Source organism: Egretta garzetta, unplaced genomic scaffold, assembly GCF_000687185.1.
Source record: "Egretta garzetta isolate BGI_Z169 unplaced genomic scaffold, ASM68718v1 scaffold30, whole genome shotgun sequence".
NCBI classification, from domain to species: domain Eukaryota; kingdom Metazoa; phylum Chordata; class Aves; order Pelecaniformes; family Ardeidae; genus Egretta; species Egretta garzetta.
The window spans coordinates 342,238-359,191 of NW_009258383.1; the positions used below are offsets into that span (position 1 = coordinate 342,238).

General features: G+C 36.6%; 1 protein-coding gene across 3 annotated transcripts in view; it reads left to right on the forward strand.

Moving 5' to 3' along the window:
• The window catches only part of MINDY3 (MINDY lysine 48 deubiquitinase 3), a 49,684-nt gene that overhangs the window by 14,854 nt on the left and 17,876 nt on the right, over positions 1–16,954 (forward strand). For all 3 annotated transcript variants that reach the window (XM_035897141.1, XM_035897147.1, XM_035897151.1), the window contains 2 exons: positions 1,381–1,451; positions 2,624–2,704. In XM_035897141.1, coding sequence (XP_035753034.1) covers positions 1,381–1,451; positions 2,624–2,704 — 152 coding nt within the window. The remainder of the gene's footprint in view (positions 1–1,380; positions 1,452–2,623; positions 2,705–16,954) is intronic.

Sequence of the window (16,954 nt, forward strand, 5' to 3'; positions counted from 1 at the left end):
TAAGGAAGGAGTTGTACTTCCAGGCCACAAAGGTAGTGAACAAGCTAGTGTTTATAAGTTTTGGGGTTTGTTTTTTGGAGTCGGGGTGGTTTTTTTTTTTTTGGCTTAACAGTAGAGGAAAAAGTTAACCCACTACTGTAATAACTTCTGCACTGTTGCAAAATTCAGTGAGGTAAACTTGAAGTTGGTGAAGGAAGCATGGCATACCATGCCTAACGCTGCAGCTGCAATGAAATATAGAATTGATTTCTGGAAGTCCAGAAATCTTTTAAATTTAGAACAGTTTCTTTCACTTGCTAATGGTCCTGAGGCCATCATAGTTTTATGCTGTTGTACGTGGATGATCAATGTTAAAAAAAATATAGTTGAGAATTAGTGTTTTAGAAGGAACTTTAAATACAAAAGTCAATGTTCTCTGAAAAAAAGGAAATACAGATCTTGTTAAATTGATCGTGGTGTATGTTCCCATGTGTATTTGCAGGATCGGGTTTGTGCTGCTCTTTGTTTAGACAATGTTTGGGGACCTAGCAGGGCAGTTTCAAGTAGACAGTACTTGTGCTGTTCAGATGATGTATATGTAAGCCCAGAGCTTCTTCAAATCACAGAATCACAGAATGGCAAGGGTTGGAAGGGACCTCGGGAGATCATCTAGTCCAACCCTCCTGCTAAAGCAGGTTCACCTATAACTAGTTTCTAAGCTTGAATTTTGAAGTACTTTCTCATTCTTTATTAGAGAGCCTCAAATAAGGCTCTGTAATTGCTCTTCCAATCAGTAGTACACAAATATTTCAGCTGTTCCTGACAACTGTGTGTGTTTGAGAGCTGCATGGTACATTAAGTGGAAGTCAGTACAGAAAATCAAATTGAGCAAATGATTTCTTTCCTGATAACAAAAGTATTATTTGCAAAACTATGTTTTATTAATCAGAATGTGAAATGATTAAGATAAATATAGCCAGGGAACTCTTAAAAAAAAAGGGGGGAGGGGAGGAGGGAGGAAAGGAAAGAAAGCTACATATATGCATATGCATATATGCATACATTTTTTTCCCTTTCAAGACAGCTGTTTTTAAAATTTTCTGAGAATAATTTTGGTGTAAGGTACAAGTACTTCATCTCCTAATAAATCCAACAACTTTTGAAAAGAGGCTATCAACGGTAAACTTTTAAAACCATCCATTTGGTTCTTCTTATTTTATAGAGAAGGAAATTATTAAACTTTGTTGTTTTTTGACTACGCCTTGATGATTTGCCATTGTTGCTGAAACTGCACATCTTGAAAAATTGTTGTTACTTGACCAATTCTGAAAGTAAGAAAAATTGCTTAAAAGAGGCTTTGTAGATTTTTCTTGAATAAATTTTGTGTTTTGTTTTGAACAGAACTTCTTGGTATACATAAACAGGCAACAGTAGGCTTTTTGACATTGATGGAATCTCTGAGATATTGTAAGGTAAGCCATTTTCTGCGTCATTTAAATATTTTCTTTCATTAAGGTGTTGTGGGCAGAATTGACAGTATTACTATAAGCTTCACTGTGTACAGTTGGAGATATTAAAGAACTTCAGAACTCTGTTCAACTTCAAATTAAAACAGAATAATACTATGCTGAAACAGATATAAAATTGTTAAATGTATCTGAGTATCAAATGTTATTTCATGCTATTTAAGTTAGCACTTTATTGCACCAATTTCATATAGCTAGTTAGAAGCTTATGTTTCAACTTGCATTAAGCATTATTTTAGTAATGTAGATGGTTATAATACTGCGAAGCCTCAAAGTGAATTGCGAATTGCTATTGTGAATGTTGCAGTTTTATTGTTCTGTTTTTATGCTATCACTGTCTTCCATTTAAAATAAATAGCCATAAGTAAAAATTATAAAACTACTGTTAAGTAAATATATTCTGAACATAATATATTTAAGACATAGAAGTTACTTTATGTATTTAACTGTGAATATCTGAAAGTAACTGAGTGCAACCTAGTCCACATTGTTTCTTCCTGTTGTGACACAAAATTTCTTGATTTAAGTTTTTTATTAGAGAAATTTTGTGCTTTGCAAATACTACTTTTGAAACAGCATTAATACTCTTAATTTCAAAAGGCTTTTTTGGTTGTTCTTTGCTTCCTTTTCAATCTCTATTGAATTTCTTTAACTTACCTTACAGTTAAAGAGGATTGTGTGGTTTGCAGAACGTTGGTATATTGATTGTAACTAACTGTCCCTTCATTTATTAAATTAATGTCAATTCACCCAAAACCAGCTAATAAGTCAAGTGGACTTCTAGCTCATTTAGCATCTGATTATGGTGTTAAGCATAGGAGTATTTACTCATGTGCATCTCTCCCAAGTTTGAAATAAGGGATATTGTCAGTACCACTTTTCACTGATGTCTTATTTCAGTTAATTATCATAAGTTGTATTGTTTTCCAAGTCAAACAGGAATCAGTGATCAAAATCAGAATATAAATATTTTACCCTGGTTTGTCATTTTATTCAACATTTATATTAGTTTTCAGAGCAGTTGGGACTTCACTAACTGAATTGTCATTAACTTCATCGCTAACTAGACGAGTTTTCTGCATTTGCTTTATGTTTCTGATTTTCTTGTACCTTTTTAGGTTGGCTCCTATTTGAAATCTCCAAAATTTCCCATTTGGATACTTGGTAGTGAAACACACCTCACAGTCTTTTTTGCCAAGGTATGTTAGATATGATTTTTGGTAACCTCAGGCAGATAAACACCACATAAATGCAAAGTTCAGATCTTGCCACAATGTGAGTTTCATGTGGATTTAATGTAAAAATGTAGTCACCAAACCTTTCAATTAAGCCTTCCCTTGGAGGCAGAGTTGTGCAAATGGTTTAATGATATCTCATAAATTTTAGTGAAGTCTTTTTGTTCTAGCTTAATTTATTGGGCTGGGGGAAGGGTAAGCTTTAGAACACCATAATTGGGATAAGTACTGTCTTTGGGCTGAAGATCACACTCTACAGCTTAAAGTGAAAGTAAAAAAAAAAATAACTAAAGCATGTAATTGGGCTTAAGTTCTCTTGTACTGCTGCTGCATGAAATAGTCCTAAACAGTGACAGCTGAGTCAATTCCTAGTTTTAACGGAAGTCTAGCAGTGGCTCAGCAGTTTCCTCCATTTCTAAAATAATAGAGATTTTTATTCTATTTACATGGTCTTCATCTCCACATCTTGATTGTCAAAACTCATTTGGTATGTATAGAAATATTATTAGCCTGCTTTTATTACAAGGAATTGGAGATAGAAAGAAATACTTAAGAAATAATTTCTTCCTTAAAACAGAAATTTTGATTGAAGCACATCTTATTGAAGAGAATATCAAATACCAGTAGTTTTTCTTCCTGGGACTTAGCTGACCTGTCACCAGCCAAATAATTATTTACAGATAGATATTTTGGAGGCAGCCATGCAGACACAAGTTGAAATGTGGTGGATAATCTCCTATACAAAACATGGAAACATGAGAATACTCATCATAATGTTTTGATCGGGTATCACCCACTTCAGTGGAAGTGTTCTTTCTAGATGAAAGAAAACAGAATCTGGAAACATCTGAAATAAATCTTCACCTCATATCTTCCATATTTTATTTTCTAAGATAGACTGTACTGAGCAAAAATACTAGTTTGTTCTGTAATGAGTTGGAAAGGACATGCAAACATTTGTATTAACTAAATAGTTAATTCTTCAGAACTCTGATACTTAAGTGTATCATGATAGAGCTGAAAAAACTTGTATGAATAGGTTGCGGGGGGGGGGGGCGCGGGGGGAGACGAGAGGGGAAATGTTAGCAGGGAGCCATAATTAGTACCAGCATATTTTCTTTCTTTCAATTACAACTGTGTGTGTATAAGGCTAGCAAGTTGGCTGATGCTCAGCAATCCAAATTTAACATTTACTGGAAAAAAGAGTGGCTGTTACTCCTAGTGGTCATGGACTCTGCGTTTGCAACAAGGTAGATTTTCCCCTGAAAAAGTGGATATGTAGGTTCTTCATAGGCAACTAAATCCAAGCAGCCATCAGTTCTGCCTCTCCCTGCCCTCCCTTCCTTTCAGTGAATAAGAATACTTTCAAATGGCCTCAGGCCAACAAAAATAAACAAGGAAGCTTTCATCTGACATGCTAAGTATCCCTGCATGCTCTGTCAGATTGTGCTAATGCAAATAGACAGTATTGTAAATGTCTTCTAAAAATCAGCTTTAAGTTACAGTCCTTTTTTTTTTTTTTTTTGGGGGAAAAGGGGGGGGTGTGATGCTCTGGATCAAATGCTGTATTGGTTCTTGGTCATTTTTATGATACTCGTAACATGGGAAGTTATGACAAGCTGAAACTATTCAGAACTTTTAGGAATGTCAGAGTGTAGTCAGACACTGTATAAAAGAATACCAACAGGTTGAAATGTTATGTGAAATATAACAAGGAAGTGTTTCAGTTCAATAGGAAGAACAGTAGCAAGTTAATAGCTGCTTTCTAAATACTGTCTGCTGACATGCAAACTCACATGGTCTGGAAGTTTGAATTCAGACTCTTTGAAAATGAAAAGACAGCATGGAATAAGTGTCTGTCTGGTGACTTCAGGTGATTGAAACTGTCTATGGGGACGCTTTGGAGCTGTGCAAGTTTTTCAAATATTCCCTTAGTCTGTTCCCAGGTCTTGGAGCACACAGACCACAACAGAACTGGCTGTCCATTTTCAGTTACAGCATTGTAGCATTTATAGACTTGAAGAATCAGATAAGCAGAGGAAACTCCTGGCTGAGACACCTGAATAAGTTACAAATTACTGCTTTTCAAGGAAAGTGTGGCTGTTTTGCTGTGTTCGGACTCTACTTACGGGTTTGGATTACGTTTTTTTATTTTTCTAACTTTGATCACTGTAACCTGTCCTACATACTCTCAGGGCCTTTCTTCATCATCCTTGATAGTATTGTCTCTTGGAAGAAAGAACATTCACTTCTCTTCCTAAATAATCTCTTTGATCGAAGTTCAACAGAGGGACACCTGAACAAACACTGACACTGCTATAGGAGATCCTGAATTTGGGTCAGTGGTGTTTAACAGAACTGGGCTAAGGGGGAGTGTTATTCGGTACAGCATTTAATCTCAGAACACCAACAGAGAATGTCAGTGGCCATGAAGGAAAATAAGATGCATGTGTAAAAATTCAACCATTACTAGTGTGTGTTAACAGCTCTGGTCTCTGCAAAAGTAACCAATGTACATCCAAATAAATTATACTTCTCCTTTAACTTAGGAACTCTTCTGCTTTGGGAAGGTAGTGAAAAATATCTATGCCCTTCCTTTTGTTTTTTGCTCCTATGACCATTGAATGCTGGTAATCAGATTTTGAAATTCTTTCTTCATCAGACAAGAAATCAAAATCAGGATTTTGAAGAATTACAGTTCAGGAAATGGTTACAGATCGTGTAGTTTGAGTCTTTAGTTTCCATGAACAAGTGGAATTGGTTCTGGTTGAGACAGTCTGGATATCTGGTAGGAAGAATATCGATGCATGAGGCAACTGCAGAAATAACTTCTGGACTAAAGTAGGGTTTAAATTTTCTGTGTGCTGATTAAGGGCAGGGAGACAAATGCTGCTATGTTCTTGACAATAGCTCTGACCTGGCTAAATCAGCAGTGAATCTTCAGATATTTCTATTAGCTGTTAATTTAAGAGCTCCCTTCTGCAGGAAGAGATCCCTTCCTAAAACGAATGTTAGAGCAGGGTGTTTCCTGTGGGATCTGTGGGCCCCCAAAGGGAATTGAAGGTACTTTACTGGTTTCTTTAAGCCTCACAGTGTAAATGCTATTGCTAGATGAATTTAAATTATTCTGAATAATGCAGTATTTCATAAGGGTTGTTGTCCAAATAAGTTTCCTAGCAGAAAGGCCAAGTCTCTTGAGAATAATGGTCTCATAGTTGGCAGGGGGCACCTCAAAATAAAATACTTCTGTAAGGTATCTACCCTATTCTAGGTTTGCATGATCACAGAGCATAACTTTGAAACCATATTCTGCTCTTTGTGGGTCTGCTCAAATTTTACTTTTGCATTAATTTGTTCCTGCTACAGAAGTGTGTTTCTATGAATGAGCACTTCTGGGCAGTTTCTTTGTTTATTGTTTGTTTGGGATGTTTTCTGTGAGAAAACTTGTGCTTTTTTTAATTCATGTAAGTGATTTTCACACCAGCATTTATCACAGTAACTCCTAGATTTTGTCTAAATGTTTCATTGTAATGCAACAGTGTATAGTGGCATGTTTGTTTTTAATGAAACAGTTTACCCAAAGTCATGGTGCCTTTATTTTCTCTAAAGATAACAGATCTGGAGCACTGTCAGTTGTGAAGTCTCTGTATTTCTATTACTCATTTTTTTTAATTAGAAATGTAGTTTTGGCTTTAAGTGGAGGTAGCTTTCATGATAAACTTTGGCCATCGTATGATTTCTGGCTTTGCTCAGGAAAAACATTTCTGTCTCCTTTTATTTTCTCTTTTCCCACATTGTTGGAATGAGCAGCCAACTACAATAGCTGCAAGGAAAAATCAGATATCTCTGTCTCCTCTTAGTTTTTGATGGTCTGTACTTTAGTTGTACTAAAAGAATTTTTTAACAGTGGAGAAACCAAAGCTCCTCAGAGTGGCTATACCAACTTTCTACAGGACGTGTTCTTTTTCATGTCTTGTGCACAGTCTGGGAAAGAACAGGTTGTGGAGAAGCCAGGTATGCCCTCTCCAATCCAAGAGATAAAGAACTAATTCTGGTTTTGCCGCCTCCCGTGACATCCTTTCAGGCCTACAAAGTGTCTTGGAGAACTCAACTTCCAAGAAGAGCAGGGATATGCAGAGGACAACAGAAAGGTTGAGTGAGATGGCTGAGGTGTACATGTCTGTGATAGGCAGGTGGAGTTCATCTGCAGAGCTAGAAGGTTAGCACTCATAGATCATCGTGCCATAAGAAATCCAGTAATAGATGTGACAGAGGCCAAATGATATTCTACTGCAGTAAACTGGAAACACTGTGATTGTGACATACATTGTTACATCCTAAATCAAAGAGAGTCAAGAGACTGCACTAAAGTTTTCAGGATTTTAGTGGGCCTGACTTGGATTTTCTGATTTTAGGGTTGGTGATCCGGGATCATCATTCCATCTTCCAGAGTCAGGTAGGACTCCAGTTACTCAGGGTTTTGGGCTTTCAGGTATTATTAGAAGGATGGAGTGTGATCTGAGTCCCTGCCACACAATTATAAAGAGGCCTTGAAACAGAGATCCAGCTATATAGATTTTTTTTTTATTTTTTTTTTTAGCCTAGCACCGTAACTAAAAATGTGGAGCTAAGAGAAAGCCATAACCATGGAATCTAAGGTCACATGATTGACTTTTATCAAGACTGGAGTGCAATAATATACCCATATATGTTGAGGAAATTCCATGTGAAAAGTACTAAAGAACATTCTGAGTTGTCTTCCTGTTCTTGAGGTTGGGTGGTAAAGATGTTGATGTCTTTGAACACTGGAGAAACGAATCTTTGGGCAGTGGTAGGCATTTAGACAACTTGTGGCAAAAACTCTGAACTGAAAACGTTCAGGAATTAAGTCAAGGTCCTGTAATGCTTGTATTGCTCTTGTCAGAAGTGCTGTGCATCCTGTAAGAATAGTAGCAATTACGAGGACTTACTTCTCAGATCATAAAGAGGTAACTCAGTCATGAGGTTTTGCATTATTTGTTCTTGGAGTTGAGACATAGAAATTGTGATATAGAGGTCATTAAACTGAGAGACATGAGAGACTGAATGTTAATCTAACCAATTATTTGGGATTTACATGCTAAAAGAATTGTATCCGCTGTGTTTACCCCAATTCTCCGACTAATTTCAGTCATTTAGTCATATCTATATGTTCTCTAAATTTTTAGAAAATTTCTAACATTCATCCCATTATATACGGCTTTCACAATGATCATTTAAGGACATTGTTCATGGTTGGCTGATACAGACCATGAAATGTAATTGTATATGCCCCTAAGCAAATGAGTAAATTACTTCCTTTTGGGAAAAGACTTCTTATCCATCTGCTTTCTTTCAGAGAGGGAGGTTCAGGTTTATATGTGAAGTAGTTGAGAGGAAGGCTACTGAGATGATACCACTTTTCATGTGTTTCTTTGAATTGTTCCAGTTTTTGTGTCACTGAATTCTTTGTTCTGAAATGTTACACGTTTTGATACTGTTTGTGCTGAGGTAGATGAGAAAATGACTTTGTACTGACTCCTTGCACGCGGTTTCCAAGCCTAGATGAATACTTGTAAAATGGGGCGGGAGGAGTAGTTCTAGCAGTTCCAATAGGAACCTTTGATCCTGCAAAATTTGGATCTAAAAATTCAAAATAAAACACTACCATACATGAGACACCCTTTGAAACAAAGGAAGGAAGGAGGGATGAAAGAAAGAAGAAAAAGGGAAGAAAGCCAGCGCACTGAGGAGAACCTTTTCTAGATCCACAAATGAAAACTGAAGGAATTTCCTATCAACTGCTAAGCTCTCTATTTAATATATTGTAGGAGCACTTCTGAATTGGAAAATGTACAAAGAAAATATGCTTAAGTAATGAACATGAATATCACATTAACCATTTTTAGAGAAATTGTATTCCGTGATAATTTCAAGTCTATTTTAAATACAGTTAGGAAGCAAAGTGATTCTAACAGTCATCTATTTATTCAGTTTTCCAACATCCTAGTTCCTTTCAAAGCATATGCGCTGTTTACTTTCCATTTGCTGAGTTTGCAGTTCAGTTGGTGAAGAAACAAATCATTTTTTTGTCTGATTTTTAAAGATTAGCAGTAGGCCATGGAACATATTTGAGACTAATGTGCAGTCGTCTCCATGAAACTATATTTTTACTATAACTTGAATGATACATTGTTTCTGAAAGTTAGTTAGTGGTTTTTTAGTGGAATAGGTTGTAGTGGTGAATGTGTAAGGTACCTGATGTGAAAAATGCACAAAGCAGTATAGAAATGGTGGCTCATTTACTGTGCAGGCTCATGTGTAGGCAGAGCTGTCCCGAGGAGTACTTTTTTCCTTTTGCTTATGTTAGAATGAATGACTTCTGCATGTAAACTGAAACTGGGGGCTGGAAAGTAATGGATTGGGCCCTACCCCGTAAGAGTACTTATTAGCATCTCGAAGGATTTGTAGCCTCCTGTTTCAGGAAGAAGGGTAAGAGCAACATCTAGTTGGTATGTATGTTAGTCTAGCGAATGAAAGGCTGATTTTGCAAGAAACACATTTTAGTTTTTTCTTTCTTTTTGGTAGTATATGCAGAGTGGCTTGCAAATAGTCAAAGATGTTGCAAAATGCAATTGTATCATTGATAGGTCATTGTATCAAGTAAATTCAGAAAGTCAACTTACCACATAGAAACAAGGGCTGAGAACATCATTGTGTTGGTTCCAGCTGTATTTGATACAATGGGGAAGATACTGAGCCTGAGTAATCACCTGATGAGTAGATAACTGTTTTTCAAATTTGGAGAAATAGGCATCCTGGCTCATTATTAAAATATGATGAATAAATTGATAGAGTTTTTAATAGTAGTGCAGTTTTTAAATACCAATCACATTTATATTTATAGAAACATGTTGCATAAAAAAAGTTATTCCTAATTCCAAATCAAGTGAAAAACAAAATGCTGATGGCTTTTTCCTCCATCATTTGCTGCTTCTCCTAGTCAGGTGCCCTGGTCTTTCCAAGTCCTACTCAATTCTGCCACAATTATGCGTTTTCAGCTACATTAAATAGTGAAGTATTGTTTATACTGTTGCTCAGATAGTGATGCATTGGGATACCGCCATCCAGGGAGTACTGACCTGAAGTTTTCTTAAACATACCTATCTTAATATAATGTGCTCTCATATGTTGCACTATGATTTTTTTATTTTCTGTTGGTCACAAAGGGTATCCAACTTACTCGATGCATTAACATTTACCAGTTGCTGTCTTGATTCTGCATTTGACACATGCTATGTTTGCAGCTATTCCAGTCTACTGGTAATGCTCTGAAATTAGGTATTGCTTATATATATATGTCTTTGCATAATTGATTTACAGACCGCTTCCTTCCATTGGGTCATTGCTACTGAATATCATGCAGCAAAACTTAGAATCCTTCTGATGTCTGACGGCTTCCAAGTTGTGTATGCGTTAGCAGTTAGCTCACAGTAGATCTTGGCCTGAAAAATACACCTCTGCTTCAAAAGCCCTTTTCTCAATTGGATGTTTATACTTGGCTTCTTAGCGTTCAAAATGATTTTACACTTTAGCTTTCTTGGATACCTATTCGGATATTTTTCAAATTTCCCCAAAATAATAAAACTATCCTTTTTATTTGAGCACATATCCTTTTATTTGATAGTGGAGCAGGTATTATTACACCCTAATTAATATGTAGTTCATTCAGTATTTGTGAGTAGATGGAGGGGAGAGGCATAAACTTCTCTTCTATTCCCTTAAAGACTTCTAATGTCTTAACCCAAAAGCTTTGACTTTGATAAATTTAGTGCGCTTTCATTTCCTGCTGGTTTACAAATCATTGACTAGTATGCAAACAATTAGGAAGAAAATACAAGTTTCCTTAATAGGTAATCTGGCATGAAGTGACAAATGGAAAGTAGGGTGTTAGTTTCACGCAGTAGAATGCTCCTTTTCAGAAAGTATATAAATGCAATGGTATGCTCCAATTTTCACATCAGGCTTTGGCTTGACTGTATTTATGAAAGAGATAAGGCAGAGGTAAAAGATGCTGTTATAGGATGCAGCCTTAGCATATGGAGATGGAAAAACGCTGAGTTTAGTTTCCATTCTTTTTCAACAAGTAAATATACATGATTGTCAAAGTTTTTAAACCGATGCAGGTCAGGAAATAAACCAATTTAGGACAGCAAATATATAGTGGCAGGTTATCTTCATGGAATCATTCCAGAAATGGAATTTTAAAAGAGAAATTTTATTGAGTCTTTTCCACACAAAATTTTTTTTACGAGTCCCTAAATCTAATCCATTATCTTCCAAAATATGAAATTTAATATGTTTGTAGTATCACAATGAAGAGCCATGACAGGTAAGTAGAATGAACAACTTCTCCCATATTCCACGTATCCTCATATGAGGTAATAAGTAGAAATCGTAAACTGTGATAGTGCTAGGCTCACGCCATTCTTTGCTCTACAAGCCACCTTCCTTTTTATTTTATTTTATCTTCTAATTACAGCCTACTAACTGCATAAATCATTTACCAAATAATGATATTGGGAATAATATTTTACCCATTTCTAGTGAGACTTAGAATTGGAAATCTAGTACTCACTACATGGCAGAACAGCAGTTCCAGAATTAGCGTATGAACTGATGGTATGCCCATCGTGTCTTCCGTTTGAGAAAATGAGTCTGTATGAATGGCTGTTAATCTGTGCTCGCCTGTTACAAACAAATGTTCTAGATTGATTCTTCAGATTCTTTCTTCCCCTTAGAATTTTTCTTCCTGAAAAAGAAAAATGTCCTACAGAGCTTATGAATTAGTTTTAAACATAGTTATTGAATGCCTATTAAAGATATTTTAAAGTGAAGTTTTCTTGGGCTAAACAACAAGAAAATTGTTTTGTGGCCATTTTCCTTCTTTCTGTGTTTTTTTCCTCAAAATGTCTGAAGACCAGATGTTCTTTCTGAGCAGAGCATCATGTATCCTTGGGAAGTGGAAGATGGCATTTTCTTATTCTCTTTTCATCCTGCTTTATTCCCATGTTCCCAAACCCTACTGGGATAGATGCAGGGAACTGGAAACACTAAATAAGACTGCCAACATGACAACATATGCTTCAGTAATAAAAATATTCTTTAAAATAGTAACGGCTGTAGTCTTGTTCTGAAACTTTATGCCAAACTCCGCTTTTTGCAAAATTCCCCAACTGCCTAATGAACGTGTGACATGATAGTCTGAACTTGTGTAGAGAATCTGTAGGTTTCCAGGAGGCTTTAGGTAATTTTATAAATGGCAGGAACGTGGTTGAAATCAGTTTGGATTGTAGCTGTTGTTTGATCCACAAAACCTGTGCCAGCTGTTGAATCCCTGGGAACATTAGAGTGAATCCATACACAGCACCTGATCTCATCCTTTGCAACTACAATCGCAAATACCCTTTGCAATCCATTCCTGATCACTTTTTGAGAAGCATTCAAAACACAGTTTTTCATCCCTTTATTGTCTCCTTTCATACTGATAGCAACTGTGTTGTGTACAGAATAACATCTTTGACCTCTTTTGATAAGGCAGCTCTACTTTCAAGTTAGGATATGTGGATGAATGAATTGGAAGTCTAATGTGGAAGCAGGGAAAAAAAAATGAAAAAAAAGGCAGGGGGGGACACAACAGTCTATAGTAGAGGAAGCTTTTAACTCTTCCTAGCAGAGGTGAAGCACCTTTAGTGATATTTAAGACATTACCTTAATTTTCCATCTTTATTTCACTGCTTATATAACATCAGAAGTCACATTTGATTAGCTATCTGAATAATACATGTTTGCTTCTAAAACTGAGTAACTAATTTAAGTTCATTTTTTCTAGTGTTGGGGTTTTTTACATAAGAAGAGTACGACATATATTAATATATTTTCTCATTTTAACTTGTATTATAGGGAATCCAATGCCATTTTGGTCTACCAATTGATAGTTTAGGGAATTTTTATATGCGTATAAATTTATATGTGTACTTTAAAAATCACTGTTTTGTGTTACAGAGGGATGCCAAAGTTCAGTCTAAGACAAAGTTCAGTGACTGCTTCTGCGTAGTTAAGAAAACAAATGTAATTGGTGTGATATGAGATCAGCTTTGCTGTATAATACAGCTTTAAGGAGAGAAATAACAAGTTTTGTATAATTGAAGGAATAAGCTTAGTGTTTTTCATAGAAGCTAATTGTTCTATTCTGCTTCTACTGGAATTAGCTACCTGAAATACCAAATTAAAATATAAACATAAAAGGTGATACTGTTCCTATACTATGTGAAAATGTGTAAAGTTTGTGAATATTTAGTATTTTCTCCATACATGTATCAACACATGTGCGTATAAACATTCCCTAAAATATTACTTAACAGTACAAAATAACACTGGGCTGCATGGCATTATTAATATATTGTTTTCTTAATTACCATAGAGCTCATACATTTCACATGTAAAGCCATACGATATTGCTGTTAGAATAATTAGCCAGGCTAATAATTGTCCTTTAGAAACACTTTTATCATATTTGAGTTAAAATAGTTAATCTGGTCCATTTTCCAAAACATTTCGTCATTCTGGTTTGAAGCAAACCAGAGGGTTTACCTCATCCCAAGAGAGAACTATATGGTTTAAGTGGGAAACTGAACACTTGAAGCTGGTTTCCAACATTAAGTGCAGCTTTCAGTACTGTGAGAACTGTATCTAGGAAGATTTGAATTTCTGCAGTACATCTTCACTGGCTTTGAACTCTGCTATCAAATGTTCCACTTGTTCATTTCCCACATCCTTATTGTAATTGCCAAGTAGAGTTATTATGTGAATCCTCACCACGGGTTGTATAGCGAATGCTTCGTGTCTCTAGGCTGAAATAGTATTTGATATAAAAATAGTATCTAATACAGATATTAATTTAAGTAAATAAATGTAGCATGATAATAGAAGCTATCATTCATCTTGAGTGAATTGTATTGTGAAGGTTTTGGAAGTCATAAACCATGGAATTTGCACGCTTCCAGTTTGGTTCCTATTAGGAATAGTTTTCTGTTTGTATAGCACTGTATTCTGTCCTCAAAAAAACCAATCCAAATAAGGCAGGCAACAGGTAATTTTGAAAAGCTGCCCTTTCAAATCAAATTTGTGGCTGGAGGATAATATGTAATTTAGTAATTAGATAAGAATTCCAGTAAACTCAAATGTGCTGATTCCTGGTCTGTAATTCCAGTAACAAAGACTTTGTTCTGTGATGATGAACAAAACAAGTTAGTAACTGTGAATAAAAAAAATACTATATACCTATTCTTTATTGTTTTACAGTAATCTCTTGTAATCTGTCCTTCAAAGCAGGGAACATGGTGAAGCAGCTCAATTTTTCTTTTTTTTTTTACATGTCAACAAGTGAATTTTTGCCTTCTTGTAATGTTTTGAACTAAGCCACCCCAACATCTGTGGCAATGTAACTGTTAAACATGTATTCACCACAGTTTGAGCTTCTCTTAATTTTGAAAAATTGCAATGCTAAGGCTTTTTTTGTTGGCTGTCTCACTAAACCATCCTCTCCCACAGGAATGGAGCATATATTGTGGTTTCCATAACATAGCTGAGTGCATGTTAAAAGCCCTGCTCTCCAGGTGGATAGGCTGATAGTGTGCTCTCTGTTATTAATTCTTGCTCTTTGGTTTGTGTTTGTTTTTCCTCCACAGCCTCACCCCATCCTTGCATCAAGTAGGCTCCCTTTTCTGTTCAGGTAGCATGGGTGAGGGAGAAAAAAGATTTGAAGTAGTTGTCCGCATGTAGCTTTTCATTCTGCCCTGTTGAGGACTCTTTCATTTGCAGTACCAGCAAGGTACCGCAGGTACTGTAGAGTAAATGCAACCCTTTCACTCTTACTCACAAGGCAGAGTGCAACTGGAGCTAGTTAGCTTCCTTTCAAACACCTTGTTAAAAAAAATTGTTTACCGTGAATGTTTCTCCACCACCACCACCTCTACTCCTTGATGAACACTTTCAGATAAGCTATGTCATCTTTTGCCAGTCTGAATTACAAGGCCTGTATTTTATTTTCTGACCTATGATAGAACACATTGGGGGTGGCATGCTTCCTTTTGTGTCTTTCCCCTCTCTCGTTCAAGGAAAGGATTTTCTTTTGGCTTTTTCTGAATCCCAGATAGACCCAAAGGCCCTCTTTGAGGCTGAGGGGGATACAGTATATGATCTTTGACACCTGCCATTCCGAAGTGAAAGCAGTTGTGGCTGCAGAGCTCTAGTATAGTGACAGCAAAGTCAAGGACCTTTCCTTCAGTTCCTCCATATACAGCTCTCAAGCAGGAAAATCTTTTACTCCTTCAAGTATTCTGTGGGTATTTTCCAGTTGTTTGACATTTTTTAATGCCTTCTCTCATGAAAGATAAGATGCTGCAGAGCAATCTCATATTCCACCAGCCAGCACAAGAAGAGCATTGTAAGCAGTCTGTAGAGGACACTTCCATCACTGCAACAACTATGGGCAGTGGCTTTTCCAAACTATTGGTGTGGATCATGTCCCTGAACACAAATGGGAGTCTTGAACTACTCTTCATTGGCATCTCTCTGTTCAGAGCCAGACTGGTAGTGTTTCAAACTACATTTATGTCAAGTAATATAAAATGCTTTAGTATGGACTTTACAGGTGAGGGCCCTAGGATTTGATTTGCTTTATTGCCACAGCATAAATCTCCAACTCTGTCCCTTTTCAGGGACCCTTCACAACAGTTTGCCTAAACTGACAGTAGATGCCATGTTGGTGAGTATTTCCAGAACCACTAACTGCATACCTTGGCAGTCTCAACATCTGTTCAGTGGTGCCTAATAGGAAACAAGATCTATGGCCTTTCCATTCCTGTTCAATTCTTTGTATGACAGTAATGATGGCTTCCCATTTCAGATCTTAAGGACTTCCCTTGATTTGATAATTAGCTCCTAGGAAGACCTACAAGAAAACTGTTATTTAATTTCTAGCAATGCCCAGGTTCTGTTTAATTCTGCTTATTCTCAATGAGAATCAACAACTAAATTTTATTTTGCTGCAAGACTTTGAACCTATTTTTACTTCTGTAGTGACAATAGCTTTCCTACTTGTGAACTGCTACCAGTCTATGTTGAATTTTATTCTTTAGTTCACTTCCTAGCCAGTCTCTGCAAGCAAAACACTAGGTGACGCCTTTAGGACACATAACCTCATTTGTATATGTGGTGCTACATATGACACTTCTGCTCCTTGCCTCCCAGTAAAGCTGTGTTCAGTCTGTTCTCCCTCAGTTAAGTGGGGTGTTATTTCTCAGGCTGTAAAGAGCATTTCATCAGTTCTGGCCTTGGTAGCAGGATCCCTTCGCTATTTGAAGAAGAAACCTCTGTGTGTCTCTGTCCTCCAGGGTACTGACATTGGGATGTGGCTGTTGTGGACATGGAGATTCGTTGCAAATGGATTACAGCCACAGGAGGAACTGAAGGTTCACATTCTTATTTTAGAGCACTACCTAGTTTCAAATGCATTCTGGTCCTCTATCACCTATGCATCCAAATGATAATGATACAGTTACGTAGTACATCAGAAGGATTGTATGAAATGTCTTTTCTCTTTCAAAAGATAATCTTCAAAAGAACCTTACTGACATTTAAAATCTAATTTCTTTTTGAACTGACTCCACAGTGAGATTAAGTGAATGACGTTATTGCCTCTACACCATGCATCAGGTGTTGCTTGGGTAGTCTCTCAGTATTAGGATTGATCTGAGTTTTATCTTTTTACTTTTTGGATTTCTGGTCTGGTCTCTTCCTGCCACGTCCCTCCCCAGCATCTGTCAGAACTATCTGTACCTTCTCCAAATGTTTTGCCGACTTTGACACCCCCAAGACTGATGTGAACCTTAATAAAGCAATTTCTTCTTTGAAGAAATCTAAGGTTGCTCCCCTGGGTACTTAGTGAAAGAGTACAACTACTTCAAGTCGTGTTAATTTAAAACTACGTATGGAAGCACTTCTAAGTCAAAGCATGTTACGTAAGAGCAGACGACTGTCTGAAGCCTGTCTTCCAGCAGCTTGTCTCCTAGACCCTTTCTTAAATGTTTTTTTACTCTTTCCATCCCTGTCTTGCACCTCTCTTTCTCCCTC